A 20,046-nucleotide genomic window follows, 5' to 3' on the forward strand; every position below is an offset into this window, starting at 1 on the left:
AAGCAATGGCTTTGTCAGAGATGAAAAAGTAGAGGAAAATCTCTCGTCACGTTTCCACAGCTTCATGTAATATCTTCTTCTGTGTGACTTACAGTTCAGTCCCCACAGACACTCAAGGACTCAAAGAAATATTCACATTCAAGTAGCTAGACTTGGCAAATTAGCAACTATTTCATAATAAAAACAGCCTTAAACAAGATTGTCACAATTATTTTCCTGTTATTCAGCTCATTTTATTTTCGGAAATGTCTTTGGCATAGTCCAATAACTCAGAGAATATATCCTCAAGAATTCTGGCAAAAACAGCAGAAGTGGGCTGGAAAATGAACTTTGACCACACAAGCAGGCTTCGCATTAAAACACATCCTCCGTCCTCTCCAACACCTGAAACGTTCACCACCTCAACACAGCCCGCGTTGATTCACCATTATGTAATGTGAGATCTCCCTCATCCAGCCTGTTTTGTGAACGTGCTCGGACTGCATGGCTGCACGGGAAGCAACACATCTCCCGTTTGCATACTTGTTTACAGCTTGCATCCCAGCGAAAGTGACTTGTGATGTGCTCAGAGACGTGAAGCAAGGCGCAGGCTGCTGATCCTCCAGGCCAAGTGGGGGCCTCCAGTGGGCTGACTTCCACTCCCACTCCCACTCCCCCCTCATCCCTCCTCCTCCTCCTCTGTCCCCCAGCAGTGCTGACAGGCCACCCCATCCAGGAACAGAAAAGCCATCTGGTGTTTGTTTGGGACAGTTCACAGGCAGGACCTGCTGTATGAAGCCTGCTATATGTGTGTGTCAGCATTGTTGAGTGTGAGTGTGTGTATGTGTCCAAACTTGTACCAGTCAGTGAAATCCAGTAAAACGCAGATTATTGACAAAAGTATGAGGCTATGACTCGGTGAATAGGTGTCATTACACCCACATGGTGACTTCATATCTATCAGAGGGTGATGGTGGTGTGTGTGTGTGTATGTGTGTGTCAGAAGGCAGGTTGTAATCAAACGTGCGCAAAGGGACGGGGGGGGGGGGCAATGGGTCAGACTGCATAGGGTTAATCTGTGACTGAAGTCCAAATATCACATTAACCTAGATCAGTGCGCGCACACACACACATCTACACACGCGCGCGCACAGCTGGTATTATTGCAGTGATTATAGATGTAGTCGACTTCCACCTGACTCACGATGACTGGTAGTTGCTCTCCCGGATCTAGATTCTCACGCCGCACACAGGTGTGCCGTGACAGGGGGAAAAGCCGATATTGCTCCACATGATCGCGTCTTCACGTCGATCGAGGAATCACACAAGAGATGCGAGCTTGTTTCTTATTTCGAGCGACTTACCGAGCAGCGCGCAGGCGAGGAGGAGCGCACCGGTTGCCATTGTGTGTCGCTCCGCAGATTCACTTCCAATCTCCCCGTCAGATGTGTGCACGGGTCCGACAGGGTGGCCGGCGGCTGGTCCTGGATTAGGGAGGAGGGAGGGGGGGGTATCCACTAACCCCCGGAGACAAAATGCTACCGGAGTTTGTGTTGAGTCAAATCCTAGCCGGTGCGCCGGTTTCCCTGTGAGCGGCTCACCTCTCCAGCGTCCAAAAAAAAAAAAAGAGAGAAAGCCTCGGGGCGCCGCTTATTCTTCTCCCTCACCTATCTGCTTTTTATCACAGACGACGTGTGCTTATGCCAGCAGGCGGCTCTGCGACCCAGCCCACTCCCCCGGTTACTACGCATCCGAGACTGCGGAGGCGATTCACGCGCTCAGCCTCCTCCGGTGGAAAACACAAGTGAAAGTCCGGCGTCACTTAATGCGCGTATTTTTGGATGCCCGATCGGACGCAGCTGATGCGGAGTCGGACTGAAACAAGTCCTTGATAATTTCTCCCCTCTCTTTATCTCTCTCTCTCTCTCTCTCTCTCTTGCACAGATGAGACGGGAGAGCAAATCCCAGTCCGAGCAGGCTCCGGTGTTTTCTCCTCGGTAAATCCCGGAGACTATAATCAATCTCCCCACTACCGCTCCGCAGAAAGCCCAATGGGCGGGCGCTCCAGATGAAGCAGACGAGGCTTTGTGCTCTGGCACAATGGATCACAATGATCAATTAGATACTTCTCACTCCAAACACCTCGATTCCTAATCGCGCCACTAATACACCTGATCCATCTAATTTAATTCTCCTCACTCTACGGTATTTAAAGAGCTGCGCACAGACGCTGGCTCACTTCTGATCCCCCCGGTCGAGCAAAAAATGCTGTGTTTCGGTCCCAGACGTGATCCCTCTCCCAAGGTTATTTCCTTGTTCCCCTGGCTTGTGAAAGCACTTTGTGTCAGTTTGAAAACTTGAGGCGTGCTTGTCTGCTCCCAAACCACGCCCCGGCCGTGTGGGGCCGGCCGCCGTGGGAGAGGACAGCAATTTGCATTTCACCATTAAAGATTCTGGGGCAGGCGGTTGAGGGATTGAATAGGATAACCCAGTCTGCAAGCTTTTGGACCAAAAAGATCAACCAATATTGCCACCAAATCCGAATTGTCTGGAGCTCCACAACATGTTTGAGCTTTAAAATGAGCATAACACTGAGTATAAAGTTGTACCAATACTTTTGTAATGTATAGATAGACTACATGTCAGGCTCTTATAGTTACAGTTTGGACATTTGATTGCGGGGTATGCCTTCTAGCCGTTTTGCATTTCTCAAAGACTTTTTAGCAGCCTTAACTATTACAGTCATTTTGGTTGTTATTCAGCCTTTTTGACGTCACCCTCCACTCCCCATTTTTTTTGTTGTTGAGCAATTTCTAATAGTTTCTCTGTTTTAGCTACAGTATTTTGGCCGTTGGAGCTGTTTCACCTCTCTTTAGCTGTTTTTAACCGTTCGAGATCTGTTCATACCATTTTGTCGAGTTTTAATTCCCGCCACATATCAAAGATACAGATATTAGTCTGTTCAAGTTTAATGAAACCTTGCTGGAGTTCTTTGCTTTGTTTTGTTTTTTGCAACATTTCTTTGCTGGGATTCTGGTAAGGCTCCCGTGATGTGCATTAGGAGACTTTCAGTCGATGACCGGGAAGTGAAAGGTGACGTAGTGGGACGTGAGAAATGTAGTAAACAGGCTGTTGACCATTCTTTTAATTCCAATGTCACATTTGTTAGTTTGAATCGTGAGATGAGAGTAAGATGGAATTGTCTGCTTAAATTGAATAAATATGATAAATGTTTCCATATAATTTGAGAAAGCTTCAAGGAGCGACGACCGAGGATCTTAGGAGTTACATGTGGCTCCAGAGCTGCAGGTTGCCGACCCCTGGGTGAAGCAGAGTGCAGGGTAATTAGACCTCTAAAAGCTGACAATTTTCTCTGCGTTTGTGTTTCCGGTGTGGAGTTTAACCACCTTTTGAAGCCGACACGGATCATTTCCACAAAATCACTTCAAATTGCCTATTGAGTGCATGATGAGAGCACTCTTATTATTCTTTAGTTTTGGAATTTAGGCCCTTTCATTTGTGGTGTTTACTTGTCTTGTGTTCATCGCAAATTCGCACTCTCGTGCATAATTTGCCTTGCAGCCTGTGCATTATAGACAGAAATTTGACATTGCTCTCTCCTCTGCTGTTTTTCTCCCGAGTCACCCCGCGCCATACACACGACTGGCAATCAGCGTAATGAGGTGCCACTCTGGGAACAGTAGGAAATATCAGAACAAACGCATTTCTCTTCAACATCATACATATCACCTTCCAGAGGTTAGGAGGTGCAAATTCTATCCCACTTTTATTCACATTGTAAGGAGGTAAACCAGGCATGCTTTGACATACACGCGGATTCATTGATTTTCACAAGTGTGCCGCATTATTAGGAAACCAAAATAGGCAGGGCGAATGGGAATCTGCAAGGAAACAGAAAATAGCACAATGAGACAGTCACAGTTTGGTGTGAAGCTGTGAAAAGAAAGCTGCTGTCTGAAAAGGAAAATCCAAAAAGCTCTAACTTAGTGGAACTCAAAGCTCCCTCCTGTGTAATATATAAATAAATGAGCAGGCCTTTGCATGTGCATACACAAAGTAATTGCGATGGATCCATCTGGTATTCTCTTTATCAACTGGGAATTCCAAGTTCCGACACTGCCTGAGTGCAACATGAATACAATTTTTTCTTTCTTTTTCTTTTTTGGAAGCAAGTAAAGTGATTTCTCTCCCTTTGCTGCGCTCATGGATTTGAGTTCAGTTGAAACTTCCAGAACAACTGCTGAGATGGGTGCGAGGCATATGGATGGATATTTACAGACTCTACATAAATAAGCTGTAACCTCACATCAAAATACAAGTTACTTCATAATTTGATGAGAAGAAGAGACTTCTTGGTCTTTCTTCTGTGTCAAGTTGTGTAATGGTGTTTACAGAAATAGAGAGGCAGATTTTAGCGTGTTTATACACGGCAAAACGGTTTTAGCCGGCGTCGCTGCCAAAAAAGAAAAAGTAAGTCAGAAAGGGATTAGACACTGCTGTGAAGCGTCGTGCCATTGGTCCATCTGGGTCCAGTGCTGCTGAATCACACCGCCAAACCGAACTGACGAGGTAGGACATGTGCGGTACACCTGGTCTACATATCACTGGACCTAAAATTAGCTCTGTTCTCAATAGACTCCTCATCGCAAGGCTGTGCGATGGCACAGTTTGTGCAGATGGGCAGCGAAAAGGCAGCTCCACTATTGTTTGAACACCGCATCATGTTTGCACTGAAGACCGAACATCACCTTTGACCCATCACGCCAGTATTGGCAACTATCCACAATTATCTTTGCTCTGATGGAAAAGAAAGAAAAAAATGAAGCAGCTTTGGAGGAATGTCGAGCTCAGTGGATGCGAGGGATCACAATAGGTCTCCATGGAAACAAGCAGCCAGCATTATGTGAACTTCATGACAAGGTCCATCACCGTGATGGAGACTTGATAGCCAGAGCTCTCCTGTGACCGCCGTTTAAGTGGCAGAGCACTTTTTAAGTCTCACTCCGGCCCACCCATTAGAACCATTCAAAGTTAAAAACTTAAGCTTTCAGCTCCCTTTAGCACGTGAGAGTTTTTTTTTTTGTTTTTTTTTTTTTACAAGGAAGGTTACATTGGCTATCCGAGAGAGACACACTGTGGAGAAAGAAAGAGGGTTTTGTCCACTCATTTCATCATACGCACATTTCCATAGTGCGTCCCAAAAGCACATGAATGATTTATCGGGTTTTCTCTGCGAATTTTTTCTCCAGTTTCACATAAATGTGTTAGTATTACACAGAAGGCAGCGCGGAGGCAAATTGCGCACAAACGCACGCACGTACACACTCCGATGCGTACGTTTAATGGAAACGCGTACCTACAGACGCAAGTGTCACTTTGAATTACCGAGGCAAGCCCCTCATTGAGACAATAAACATAAACCATGGGCTGCACACAAACACACAGTCGGCTGGCGTGCGCCCACTTTGCTGATGAATCGGACTGTAATCTGGGGTACACCGAGTCCTGTTACATAAATGATCTTTGAAACAAATGAGAAAAGCATAAATAAGTAAACAAAAGCTCTTTGTGCTGGTGGAGTCAAAAAAGCATGTACCAAAACTTTTGAAGCTGCTCTTCTCCGTATTTGTTCTGAGAGACTCCCCTAAAAGGAATATGTCAGAAACAAAGAGCAACTCAAAAAGGGGGAATGGGGAAAATAATCCATGTTTGAATGGAAGGAAGAGAAACATTTCAGTTGCATATGAAAGTTGTGTTTTATTATTTGGCAACCTTGTATAAAATATGGTTAAAAGTTCATGCTGCAGAATAAATTGACGAGTGAAAGATCACTTCCAGCTTGGTCCAGCCTGATAGAGTCCATTTTGCTCCAGTGTATTACGAGCTAAATAAGTACACAGTCAAACTAATACTATCCAGTCCTTCACACCATACTTCAGATCAGGCGGGAAGATTACAAGCTGCTTTTTTTTTTCAGATCACCCTGTCATCAAGCACGGCAGGCACGGTGTAATTTTGCTTTCATGTTATAACTTGTGTCAAGATCAAGATTTTTTTTTTCTCTCTGTCAAATATAAAAATCAGACTTAATTCTCCAAAGTTACAGAACAAATTGAATCTGTACACATCCAGTGACTCGTTCAAGAGGCTGTATTTTACATTGCATTACCCTGCCAGGAGCACAAATCACTACATGTTTCAGCGGATTAATTATTCATAATAGAAGCTCCTAATGCACAGTATTAATATGAAATGACTGTCAAGCTACTATTCTTTGGCTTTCCGTCTGTCTGTGTCTGCTTTTCCATCCTTCTTCTGCATTTTTCTTTCTTCTGTGCTACAAGCTGCTCATGGCACTTTGTCCGCCTGTTTCTTTCTCTTAAAAACATTAATTGCCATGACCGCTTGATTTACAGCGAGTGAACTGTACGTCTCAGCGTGTGGTGGGTTTTTTATGTGCCGACTTGCATGTACACAGGCTTTTAGATACTTGAGTGGTTTTGTTGTAATTGCTAAGCTTTGCTAACATACTTTTTTTTTTTTTGTATCTTTACAGGTGGTTGCAACAATATTTATTTAGATCCCCTTTGATTAAAATCCACAGCAGGGCAGACGCCGTAACAAGGACCAAACACCACATGTAATTTTGATAATAATTAACTGACAGGTTGGTGCAAACTAATGTCCTCATCTCCATTGTAAATGATTATACTGAATGAAGATGGCAATTAAAGGCTTTTGAATGAAAGGAACATATACTTGAACATCAGAGGAACAATGGATCCCTTCACCCGTCCTGGCTCGGCCTACTGTAGGTATTATTATTACAGCATGTTACACCAGGTGTTCACATACACACATTGTCAGCAGCAGAACAAGTCAGATACAATTATAGCAGTTTCTGGAAGCAGTCTGGATAAAAATCCCCCTGTGTCATGGCGAAGGACAGCTGTGTACACTTGTTCTTCGCAGGGCGCAGCAGAACTAATTTTCCGGGATCTTGATTGAAAATAATTTTAGTGGGGTTCATGAATTTCTCTTGCATTCATCGCTCCTCTCGTCTCTGCCTGCTTGTCTGTCTTTGTCTTTCCTCCCTCTTCTTGATTATGTGGGTGTCGCCCGACATGCAAACACAGCTGAGTGTCATACATTATTCATCTGTAGCATAGTGGCCACACACACACACACACACACACACACACACACACACACACACACACACACACACACACACACACACACACACACACACACACACACACACACACACACACAGTGGATGGCAAGGGCACCGAGGTGAGCTTAGACACGCTGGTAAGATCGTTCAACTTTACGCCTCAAAACACCAACTTCAATACACAACACGCACATTTCATCGCCATCGCTCGCAGGTACAGGCTTGTCCTTTGCTCTTGGGCAACAGCAACAAAAGCAGATGCTATCTATCAACTTTGTGCTGCAACGCATTATTTGCTTTTCATGGTCACACTTTCTGGAGGTTTTTATTTTTTATTTTTTTTTGTGCTCATGAGTAAAAATAAGGTAACACATTTAAACTGCACACCCATGTGAAAATGACATGACTCATAGCTGGAAGAGAAAATCTGTGGGCTACAAAAGGTTTTTTGGAGGCACAGTTAATACACCAACAGATTACTGAGTCACTTCTTTATCCAGGCTGGTAACAATATCGGAGCAATGCATGTAAAATGTCATTACATCTAATTTATAGATGGCATTATGTAGCATGCTGAGGGTCTTAATATAGACTTGTATTTGCGTGCGTACATCATTTACTTTTATAATGCATGTTTCACATTATGGAACTGATAATAATTGACATTACTGTGTCAAACAAGCAATCAGAACATTCAAGCTGGATGTTCAGGCGCACGTCTGCCAGTCCACTACAGACAACACACCACAATCAAGTAACATCTTCGTCTCACCTTCTGCTGCGTGTTGAACCGTTTTGAAAGGGTGATAAAAACACATTTCAACAATAATTACAGTGTGTTTGTCAGCAGAATACTTTAACTTTAACGGCAGTAATGTCTACACCTCTCCCTCAAAACCTTTGCTTTTTCCGTCTCCCTGCAGGCGGTTTCAAAGTGTAGGCAGATGAGCTTCTTCACACATCATAAAACACACAGTGTTTTTGAACTTGCATGTCTAAATAGGTTTTTATGTTTGTTTGTAATTTTTCTTTCTGAGGAGCTATTTTACCCCCCAAAATAAGTTGTACTTACCACTATAAAAAGAACCGTGAGAACCAGTGGATGAGGATTTACCTTGAATGCAGTTGAATTTTAGTCGGCCGGGGGTTAATTTCTTTCTGCAGCTCTTTCCTCTCTCAGATGTTTATGACACCTCACATTTTGAAAAGGAGTGGTTAACAGCATTTTGTTTTCTTGGAGGACTTCCAGATTCTAGAAGGTCAGTAAACTAACTCTGTGATCTTGGCTTTACAAAAAAAAAAAAAGAAAAAAACCCAAAGAAGCCAACACTGGTTGCTACGTCAACTTACTTTTTTTTTTTTTTTTTTAATTTATGTCTCTGAAATAAAGGGAAAAGCCAGTAAAAACTTCTCTAGATTTAAAAACAACTTGTCTAATTATAATTTTCTTCGACATATGCAAATCTGGCCTTGTGTCTTGGGATTGCATAAAAAAATTTTTTCTCTCCAAAGTAAAAATCTTAAATAAATAATAATAATAATAATAAAAAAACCTTACAATCTCCAAGCCTAACGATTAATGTTGTTGTTGCTGTTGAACAACTGCAAAAATTGCTGGAAACAGAGTTAATTAATTGAAAATCCACTGCTTTCTTCCACAAAAGCAAAGGTCTGGTACATTCCTTTGATGTAGTGGTTATCTCTATGGAACAAGTGTAGCCATTAGACGGATGTCATTAACCCCTGACAGAAGTCTAATTGGTAGATGTGTCAACTCTATTTACATCCCCTCGTGTCAAGTGTTCGGTTCGCATGTGCAGGCGGTTACAATGAGACAAGACTTGGGTTTCGCAGCAGTGACATTAGGTGGTAATTAATTAATAAGTGCATACATAATTGCTTACTTTAAAAACTAGGTATGTCATTTCTGTCTGATAGTTTGCCTACGTGACTTGTTTCTCTTTATATGTGCTTGTTAATACCTTGAGAAGGGTTTTACATATCCCAGCATTTACTGGGTTTTTGTGTGTCCTGCATCTCCAGTGAAATTACCAATCTATAACAGGCAGACGCTTCTTTACATCTATAAATATGGCTGGGACTCAAGCACGTGTTGTTCTTTTTTTTCCCCTCTTAATTAAAAGTGTAGCTCGAGGTTTGGGGGGGATTTATGTTTTGATGATGCATCATAGACTCAGCAGGCAGTTAGCCTAAATTACAGTAAACATGGAAATTAAGCGAAAAGAGCTAAGCTTGCTTTGTCCAAAATATAATAAAAAAAAAAGCATCCTGCTTGCACCTCTAGAGCGGACTTGATTTAATCTTATAAACAAACAAGATATAATGTGCTAATTTGTGAACTTTGCTGTCCCAGCTGTTTCTCCCTGCTTCGAGCTGCTATGCAGGGCCACTGCCCGCTGGCTTTAGTTTCATATTCAGCATATAGACAAAATCACAGTATCAGTCTTGATATCTTTGTAAGAAGGCAAAAAAATATTTGGATTATTATGACCTTTAAGACAGATCTTTTTCCTGACTTGCTTAATCATTTATTGATGTATCAAGCTGATTTTTAGCCAGCACTGTGCTGGTCATCTGTCAGTTATATGGCCTACACATGAAGACAGAGAGCCACGGCCAATGTTGGCAAAGCTTCTCCCACTCAGCACGAAGGTTCAGGCTGAGAATGTGTTGCTATGATTGAAATATGCAAAGCATTATACTATATTGGAACGATACCTTAGAAAAAAAGCCATATTTATTATCAATGGCAAGTCATCAAATGAAGTATACACACAATGTGGACATCAGTTCATTCTATATCACGACAAATCTTCTACGAAGTTGTCCTTAAACCTGATAATCTGAAATGTTGTCAAACCCTATGAATTTGGATGTTGGTTGAGCTGAACATTGCCAGTCAAACTAAAATACTTAATACCAGATGTCAGATATTAAAGCCAAACTGCACCTATTAAAGCTAGAAAGCAATAATTAGTTTGACCTTTTGCAGTCATATGAATTACAATTATGAACACAATAATGGGAGGCAGAAGGTGAATTATATAATTTCAATAGTTCATGTTGAGCTGCGAGCTGGTAATGCAAAGTTGTTGGCTTTTTTTATTTATTTATTTATTTTTTTACAGGTCAATGGCAGAAATTACATGGGGGGCTTCTTGGAAAAGCATAAAGTTGTTTCCTCCTTACACCATTAACATTAACTTGGACGTTGGGCCCTAGACCCAAGACACTTGCATTCAAAAAATTGAAAGGAGCCATTTCTCGTTTTAAGTTTACGTCATGTCACATGGTTATATAATGTAATTACTTTATTAGGCAATCGCTATCAGGCAGCATGGTGGTCTGGTAGTTGGCACGCTCGCCTAATAGAGAGAATGTGGTGGGTTGAAGTCAAGCTTGAGGCTTTCTTTGTGAAGGTCAATAATAATAATAATACATTTTATATATCAGCACCTTTCAAGATGCTCAAGGTAACTGTATAAAATGAACATGTTAAAAGTATTAAAAACAGCAGTAATAGCCGTTAACGTTACGAAGGTGGAAGTATGGACCGAGTGACGGTATTGATGTGGGTTTAAAAAGATAAAGTGCTGTCGAGGAGGACACCCAGACACTTAACCTGAGTGGAGAGGGAAACAGAGGAGCTGTCAACAGTGAGAGAAAAACTATGACCTTTGTGAGAGTGGACTTGGTTGAAAAGTAGAGCTAAGTGTCATCCACATACATAGCAGTGAAATTGTCTATTGTACTTATGGAAGATATGGCCAAGGGGGCGGAGACAGAAAAGGAAGAGGATGGGGCCCAGGACCGGGCCCTGGGGGACACCAGAGGGGAGGGGAGATGGCCAGGATGCAAAAGCTTTTGCAGTCCAGTCCAGGGGTGTGTTGGATATCCCAATGGAAGACAATCTGTGGAGGAAGACAGATGGGAGAAGGGGGTCAAAAGCTTCACTCTGATCAAGGAGGAGGACGATGGATAAAAGTCTGTAGTCAGCTGCAATCAGGCGGTTGTTTGTGAGTTTTCAAGTTCTCCCTGAGCACCGTTATCTCTCGCATTAAAAAAAAAAAAATTATTACATTCACCAACAAACATTTGGGTTAACCCAAGTTTTCCGAGGACCAATAAATTAGATTTTAGGATCTTTCTGGGTAACAGTTTCCAAATAAATCCCTAAAAACTGCGAAAAAATGTCCCATACAAAGCGGATGGGAGAGACACTTCATGGAGGAGATCAGCGTCTGTTGCCATGGAGACGTTGAGCTCAAAGGAGGGAGAGGCAGGCACACAAAATTTCTTCTGGAATTTTCGATTTTATTTATTGATTTGGCAAGGAAGCTGCCTTTAGGCACCTGCTAGCACATTGCTAATTCCGTTCCGGAGCTCACAGCTAAGATCGAGGTTTGGCAAGTATCTAGAAACACCGGTATGAGCACATTGACTCGGGTAGTAGTTTATCTGTGTGCCCCCGCTCTATTTTTCTGACAGTGACATTACTACCTGACATGCTTGTTAGCGTCAGTATGAGCTAATGGCTAACATGATAGCAAAGGTAACTCGGTTCCGCAAAGAAAGCGTGTGTTTCTCTCGAGGTCCGCGAGCCATCGGCGCACTGTAGTGTCGACTCCCATGGAAATTGCAAAATGTGTATAAGTCTGTGTCAAACAGCGTCAACATGAAGCAATTCAAATGACCATGACAAATGATGGAAGAAATGGTGTGGTGGATCAAATAACCTTGTAATCCATTGGTTTCCATGGTGACAAATGTGATGTTATTGAAGGTATGTACTCTACCAAGTTCTCATTCAAATTTTTTATTTTTCATTTATTTATTTTTTTTAAATAAGATTTTTAACATGTAAGTTGGTCTTCATTTTCAATAATGACCTGGTCAAGAGGAGACAATCTTTATGAATATTTTCATGTTTATTGGTGAGTATAAATTGCCTGTAAATATGTATGAATGGACCGTAAATGTGCCCATGAACTGGACGAACTCTAAAAGAAAAATGGAAGGATTTTACTGTCGCCATGGTAACTCGCATGCATCCATGAATCTTTTACTACAAATCATTATTTTTCAGACATAGTGAAGCAGCTAACATAACGTGTGTGATTTCATTACATGTGAATAGAAAGGTGGGGTACCTCTACCACTGGTATATAAGGCCTACAACATATGTGTAATTGACAACACATTACTGAACAAAGTGGGAGATGCGAGAGGCCCCGACGAGCTGATATCATTGGTACTGACACCAAGGTGGGCTGATACCGTAAGAAGAAGTGTGTGTGTTTGTGAGAAAACAATATGACATCATGCCTGATGGTGAAATCGGAGACAACTGAGATTACCACAGTCTCCTGAACACAAGCATCATATTCTGTTACAGGTGACATTGAGGTTCTTGCTGGTAACAGTGACTCACAGAGTGGTGACAAGAAATAATAGGCAAATTATATTCTGTCTACATGAAATATCTAACAAATCTCTAGTTTACATCTATCTGTGGATCTATCTATCACACACTTTCGTACTTGTTTAATTAGCCACCGCAGTGAAATTGACGCTGGAATATCCTCTTATTTTGGCAGAGATCAAGGTAATCTGCGAACTGATACTTAATCAAAGCACTCACAGGGGAAATGAGAGTTTGCAGATAAAGACTCGGGAGTCGGTTGTGTTTGTTATTTGGCGGAGGTACAGCCCGGGGCCTCCTAACTGGTCAGGTCAGTCCGATCTTATCTGAGCTGCCTGCCAAGCAGAAGAAACATGAGCCGCCTGCCTACCTCAGGCTGAGTCACGCACTTCACTCTCTCAAACAAACACGCTTGCATATTTATCTACAGTATGTGGACATTCGCAAAGAGACACATGTGCACAGTTTAGAATACACATACTAAGTCTGGTCTGAAAAAGCTTCATGCACCACTTTCACACGCTATGGTCTCCAGATCATACCTTTAAGCCAGGTCTTCTTTTCATCACTCAATTGGTCATGCGTGTTTATGTTTTTCATTTCCTTACACACGAAAGCAGTGTTGTATCTCTGCTGCAAATGACTCTACAGATGAGTACTCGGAGGGTAGAAAGTGAAAAATGTCACCATGCCAGCACCATGTGCATACCAGCAGACAGTCCTGACTCCATGCATGCAAGCTCATACAAGTATTGTGCTCAAAATCTGGTCCCAAACAAACTGACACTCCTCAAATTTAAGAGGCTTTGTACTGAAATGAATTGGAATTGTAGCATGGGACACATCAATAATAATAATAATAATAATAATAATAATAATAATAATAATAATAATAATAATAATAATAATAATAATAACACAAAAGTACAAATAAGTATTATTGTTCTTATTGACTTGTTTGTCCAATCTGTGGCAGGGGAAGGCTACAGTAAAAAACAAATTACAGTTTGAGGTGCTGCTTTATTGTACCCAGAGGGAGCTTTAATAAGGAAGTCATTACAAAAACTAAAATGTACCACACCAGAAACATATGATGTTAGTGCAAGCGTTTGAAATGATGCAAGGATTCTATGATTGGATTGCCGTACTTAAAAACATTGTCTTGAATTGCAAAACTGGGAAGAATTACATGTGACATAATTAACAAAAACAAAAAAAATGGATAAAGACTATTTTTTTTCTCAATATTGTGTTTCAGGCACGAGCTCCTGTTTCCATAACCTTCAGGCTACAACAAAGCACATAGATATTGTAAGTCATCAGCGTTTTAATATACAAATACTCATGAATAAATTTAATCTATTCATATCCCAAAATGAGAATAATAGTGACTCACACCGAGGCTCTACATTAGCTCACTTGGCTCGTGCATTTCATACATAAATTCTTGCAAGGTGTAAACATGCAGGGTGCGGCACTTAAGCAAAGCTTTTGTAGCAACTGAAGTCTCTGAATCCAGGACTTACTCTCACTCCCTCAGGACTCCGTATCTTTGCTCTTCCTGGTCCAGATTCTTCAAATGACGAAGAGAGTGAGAAAAAGAGAAAGACAATTAGTTTTCCTCCTTTTGAACTGGGCAGGACTGTTAGCAAAGGGTTTTTAATTGATTTTGAAGTAGTAGCTGTTGGGAATGCCTCTCACCATTAAAACATGCTTGACACACAGAAATCAAAACAGCCTATTACCACATCAAAGGGGCAACTACCCTCTTGCCATTTGTGTAAACTGTGGAGCCAATTTTGATGACATTGAGCATTTATGAAAATGTTAATTTATGAACTTCCTCTCAGCTATGATAGGGTCATTCCATTGAGAGTGCTTGGGATTTTAACCGCACCCTTTATGGGAAGGAGTGTTGCTTCATCATTATCATACAGAGACACTATGATAGAAGGACGTGGTAAGAAAAACAAACCAAATCTCCTCCGGTATGATGTATGATGGGATTTTGTTAGTGAGCATGGGAGGGGTTTCGATCTTTTCTTTTCCTTTCCTTTCTGGAAGGTGTTCATCTCCGGGATATGTCACTCCCTTACCAGGTTCCGTCATGTGTTTTCTGTGGCTCTGATATCAGACAGTATCCAGCTCAGCGTGAGGCTCAGCTCTGGGATAGAGAAGCTGCTCAGTAACAGAAATGCCAATTGCTGCACACTGCATCATGACGCCTAATAGGCCTGCTGTGGCAGAAAGATGCTCAGGATGAAAGGCTTGTGGGTTCTCCTACAGTAAAACCTATATCTCAGCTCTCAGCTGCTTGTTTAAAAACCACTGGCACTACAACTACAAGGCTCTAATGTAGACACCGGGTTATGATACATTTTTATTGTTGTATACAACTTTTTGCTAAGCTGAGATACTTAATATACTCCACATGGTTCATTTTGATGTCATTGTCTGCTGCTCAACAAGCAGTACTGTTAGTACATTTCACTTAGAACAGGAAGGCTAGATGTGACATACTGTACATACAATGGGGGCGACATCTAATCTTTAAGACATCCTTAACAAGAATATCTAATATTGACCATGATCTTAGTAGATGTGGCTACCTCTACTGTGTGAGCAGATCGTTAAAAATGAAGAAAATGGTTCTGATTTTTAAACATACAACAAGTGACCTGTAACCTGTAAATACCAACATACCTTACAATATAAAACTTTATGTTTATACTGGACTATAACTGGGCATTGCTCAGTCTCATCGTGAATGCTTGTGCAATGACAATTAAAAAAATAAGTATTTATCTTTATCTAAAAAAATTGTCCAGCATATAGTATAATAGTATTTGATTTCTTGGGTAATTTAGATTACAAAGTAATGGAAATTTTCATTGGGAAAAGTAGCACTGAATTACACGGTGTACAAACCTGATGCCCATATGCTGTCTTCGGGTGAGACAATTGAGATGCTACACTCGCGGTGACACTTTGATGCTTTCACTTAGCTGCCAAAAATAGAAGAAAATCCCATATATTTACATGTAAGATTGCAGACTGAGAAGGTATGAAGTGATCCGTGGTCTGCGATTTTCATGTGCAGTGTGTGTGTGTGTGTGTGTGTGCGTGGTGGTGGTGGTGGGGGGGGGGGGGGGGGGGGGGGGGATGTTGATGTACGGACGATGTTGCTTATTTCGCTCTCGACACATGACAGCTTCCTGCAAGCAGTATAACAGTTTGCAGCTGAGTGTTGAGCGATGGGGATGCAGATCAGCACCTCCAAATCTCCAAATTGTGGTCGTCTTTTGGAAAACGATGGCACGCCCCCTCCAGGTAGAGGGGAGAACAAAGGTGACGGAGTTCAAGTAGCTCAGCGTCTCACTCATGAGTGGTGAAAAGATGGATCGTGAGATGGGCTGTAGGTTCTGGATGGATGGATGGATGGATGGCTGGATGGATAGTTTTCTTGATATAATAGATAAATGGACTTGACCTATAAGCCACCAACCCACAGCTGCCCATGCTACTAATGGAAACAACAATAAATTCTAATGATTTGATCCTTTGGTGCTACCAAAGGATGAAATCATTAGAATTCTGCTCAAAGAATGGATATTAAAAAAATTAAAGAGCATATCTCTGCAAACACAAGGTCTATTTGATTGATTTCACCTTCAAATGAGTTTGACAGAGTTATGCGACAAGGAGTTTGGTGTTTGGAAAATCCATGGCTGGCGTTAGAGTTCTGTTTGAAGCATATATAAATGGCTTCCATATTCTTGTGGCTAAGGTTCTTGCTTAATTTGATGTGTAGCATCACTGTATTTTTACATAAGTGATTCATTGTTGTATGCTGTTTGTGAAAGAGCATTCTGTCTGCTTCTCAATAAGAGAGCTTCATTTTTAATGGGTTAAAAGAAGATTTTTTTTCCCTTGAAGGTGACAGCTGTATTGTATGTAATACATAAATGAGCCCGTATAAAACAAAATTTTTTACAAACGTTATCTACAAGATCTAGTAGATCTAGTGTTTACTTGATAAGTGTCTCTAGATTGAAAGAAAGTATATAAATACATTTGGACTTGGTTCATCTTTATGTCCTAAAGGTACGTCACTTCCATAGACCCTCACAAAGCGTGACAGGCCTGTCTGCCTGTGTGTCATATCACCAAGCTGCTTGAAATAAAGAGATCTGGATGGGTGAGGCGGAGGTACTGACAGATATCACGTCGACAGTTTTCCCCTTAGTTTTAAAGATTTATATAAGCCCTGACCTGGTCTGACCTGTAAGACACGGTAAATGTGACACAGCATAATTGTACTAACAATGTTCACGAAAAGAGATAAATATCAGTCATATCTGGTTAAATACTATTATGAAAACACTTTTTCCACATTTATTCAATATTCTCAAGGAGCTGGTTACCATGGTAGCCACAGGGTGATTTAAATAGGGGTGGGGTGGTGGGGGGGGGGGGGGGGTGGGGGGGGTGGGGGTGTATTCAGATTCTCAGTTGAAACGATCATGCAAACATTGGATATCAATAAATGCAGCAGTGTATGGTTGTCTTGAGAAAAACTCCAAACTGAATCCAGCAAATCTGCTGCTTTTCTAACCACATTTTACAGTCACGGGAATGTATATGTATCATAGGGGAGTGTGTATTTTACATGTGTGCGGGTGGGTGTCAATGTATACAAATACAAGTGCTGTAAATGTTGCAGCCCCGCAGTGGAGCTGTACAGTGTTTGTCAGCTAATTAGCAACATGAGTTAGTGCAACAGCAGTTGGGAGAGTGCCTCACATGCAGAGAAAGGCTGATGGGAGCTGATGGGCGCAGCAGAGCATCATTGCTGGTGACTGGGGGGGGGGGGGGGGGGGGTGCAGCGTTGAAACCACTGCTAATGAAGACAGCAGCTCACTGGCATAGCCATCTTAGCAAGGCAGCTGTCAGGACTGGCATCATGGCATGAAGGAAGCGCACAAGAATCGTCAGACGTGCGTGCACATGCCAGCGAGGAAAACGAAAAACATTTGCGCTTGCGAACACATAAATTATCTCACTCGGGTTGGGGTGGTGTGTCCTGATGGTATGGCACAGCTAGTCAAATGTGCATAACTGATCTAAAGAAAACAGGAAATGCCTTCAGATGGGCTCTGTTTGTTTGACGGAGCTGTCTGATTTGAGCTTTCAGCTGATTTGTGTTATCTTAAGTCTTTCCTGCATCATTTGGGGTACACATGCAAATACAGTAATCCACAGAGGCTGGCATGGAGTGGCTTAAAGCAGTGAAGGCAACTGGAAGTTTCAACGTTTTCTTAAACTTCCCGTCGCTCTCATGATATCGCTTGTTGTCATCCCAATAATTCAAAGAGAAGTGGAAATGTGTTGATTAATGTGCCTTTTCTTTCAGGTGAAGTGTACCAAATAGAAAAATTATATACACTCAAATAATGCCACTCTGCACTTAGTGCGTCTGTGCGCTCTCCTCTGATACAGTCCACAAACATGCATTTAAAGCAAATCAGTGAACACAATGCACCTGACACACACTCAGCTGGGATCGTCCCCAGCCTCCCGTGACCCTGAGTTGCATGAGCTGTATGAAATGGATGGTATGTGTAGGTTATTTTTCTATCATTCCACTGAGACGGGCGACAGTTAGAGTGAGGTCTGTTTAACACACCTGCTTCAGATGCTCCTGCGGCATCTCTGGCTATAGATGGCGATAGAAGCTCGCAGTCAACGTCTCCGGCGCGTGGATTAGCTTGCCTTGTCTGATATAAACTCGTCTCAGTCTCAGCCTCTAAAATCTGCTGGATTCCTGGTGAAAGGGACTCTTTACTTTCCACTATCGACAATACAGGCTCATGTGGAATTGTTGGGTTTCCCCTCGCCATTTTCTGTACGTCCGTCTTGTAATTGTTGTTCGACGCACAAAACTGAATTGAACTGAGTTGGTGGAAGACGTTTAAACAGACGTTACATTGTAATGCAGGAATTTGTGGAATTAGCAAAACTGTTTTCTCTTTTTCTTTCAGTCGTCGACCAGAATGAGTAACAAGAAGGTAGTCAAAGTCAGATTCACCATGACATCCTCCCCCCCTTTGCTGTTTTTCAGGGAAATAGTTTGGATCTAAAGCCACGATGGGCAACGGTTGCGAGAAAAGCCTAAAAGAGCCGGAGGCTGAAATATTGGCTGATTAGCAGCTTGGATGGCCTTTGCTGATAGTTTTTTTTTTTTTTTTTTTTTCCCTGATAGCTATATATTTGTTGCTCTGCTCGGCGATACGACCGAGTAAATGCTTTGGAAGCGGCTAACATTTTCCGCTGCTCTTATCCCTGAGCCAAGAGACCTCTCCGCCGCAGCCGCTCAGTCAGTATCAAAAATCAGATAACATCTAACTCTAAACAGACCGTGTTAAACCAGCTTAGCGGTTTTAACTGTTTTCCTTTTCTTTTCTTTTTTTTTTTTTTCACCCTGGAAAGTTCACACCAGCAGCTCGAGTTAGAAATCACAGTTGAGCTCAATTAAAAACATCATATTGCGGCTGACATTTCAGACTCACGCTACTTCAGTTTCCTTGGTGATGCCTAATTTAGACTGAACGGTAATTCCCACCATGTTGGCTGTATGTGTCATCAGTTACTCACACTGGGCACATGCTGTTGCCGGTACGTCTCCCCATAAATACCCGATCATTTATGAATGAGTCTTGCATGAATGCTGACAGTCAGATATTGATCTGGAATATCTGCAGTAAACGACTACAATAACCTCCTTGTAAAAGCGCCTTCAGTCCAATAAAGAAGCACAGACAAGGCAATTATTATCATTCTATCAGTTCTGGAAAGCATGCTGAATTCAATCCCAAAACAACAACTCAATTCCTTGTTTGTCAGTGAGATGGGGATGTTTTTTGCTGTCTTATTAAGTGTAGTGGTCTGTGGAGAACAGGAAGGAGGAATTGATAAAGGAAAATATGGCCAGTCAAAACCCAGATAAGAGTCATTATTCAGTCACACTAAAAATGGAAAACAAAATTATCTAAAAGCCGAACAAAAAATCCCCCCACAGATTGATATCGTTCCTAACACACGTTTTGTGATGCAAAAATATTAATCTGTCATCGTCTTTTTCTGTGTTTGTACTTGGTCATGTTAAAAGTAAACATTAGATGTTCCAGTGAGAAGATGGGCACATCTGGATAGACCTGCAACCTTTATGACCAAAAGAGCCGTTTTCATGATTTGCCTAGAAATAAAATTTTACCGGAGAAACAAAATAGGCAAATTATCTGAAATAAAGAAAAAAGAACTTGCTTAAAAAAAAGTGGCACATACAAAAAATATGATTGTAATTCTTTTTAAGGAGTTAATCACTTTTTTATTTTTTTAAATGCTGTCATTTGTACATCACCAATCA

The 20,046-nt window shown here is 41.7% G+C and overlaps 1 protein-coding gene across 1 annotated transcript in view; it reads right to left on the minus strand.

Moving 5' to 3' along the window:
* The window catches only part of igsf3 (immunoglobulin superfamily, member 3), a 71,838-nt gene extending 69,513 nt beyond the window's left edge, over positions 1–2,325 (minus strand). Inside the window, exon 1 of the mRNA XM_080478491.1 lies at positions 1,344–2,325. Within this exon, the coding sequence (XP_080334617.1) occupies positions 1,344–1,383 (40 nt within the window). The 5' untranslated portion in view covers positions 1,384–2,325. The remainder of the gene's footprint in view (positions 1–1,343) is intronic.
* Positions 2,326–20,046: the final 17,721 nt, after the last annotated feature.

Source organism: Lipophrys pholis, assembly GCF_963383615.2.
Source record: "Lipophrys pholis genome assembly, chromosome: 13".
Taxonomy (NCBI): Eukaryota; Metazoa; Chordata; class Actinopteri; order Blenniiformes; family Blenniidae; genus Lipophrys; species Lipophrys pholis.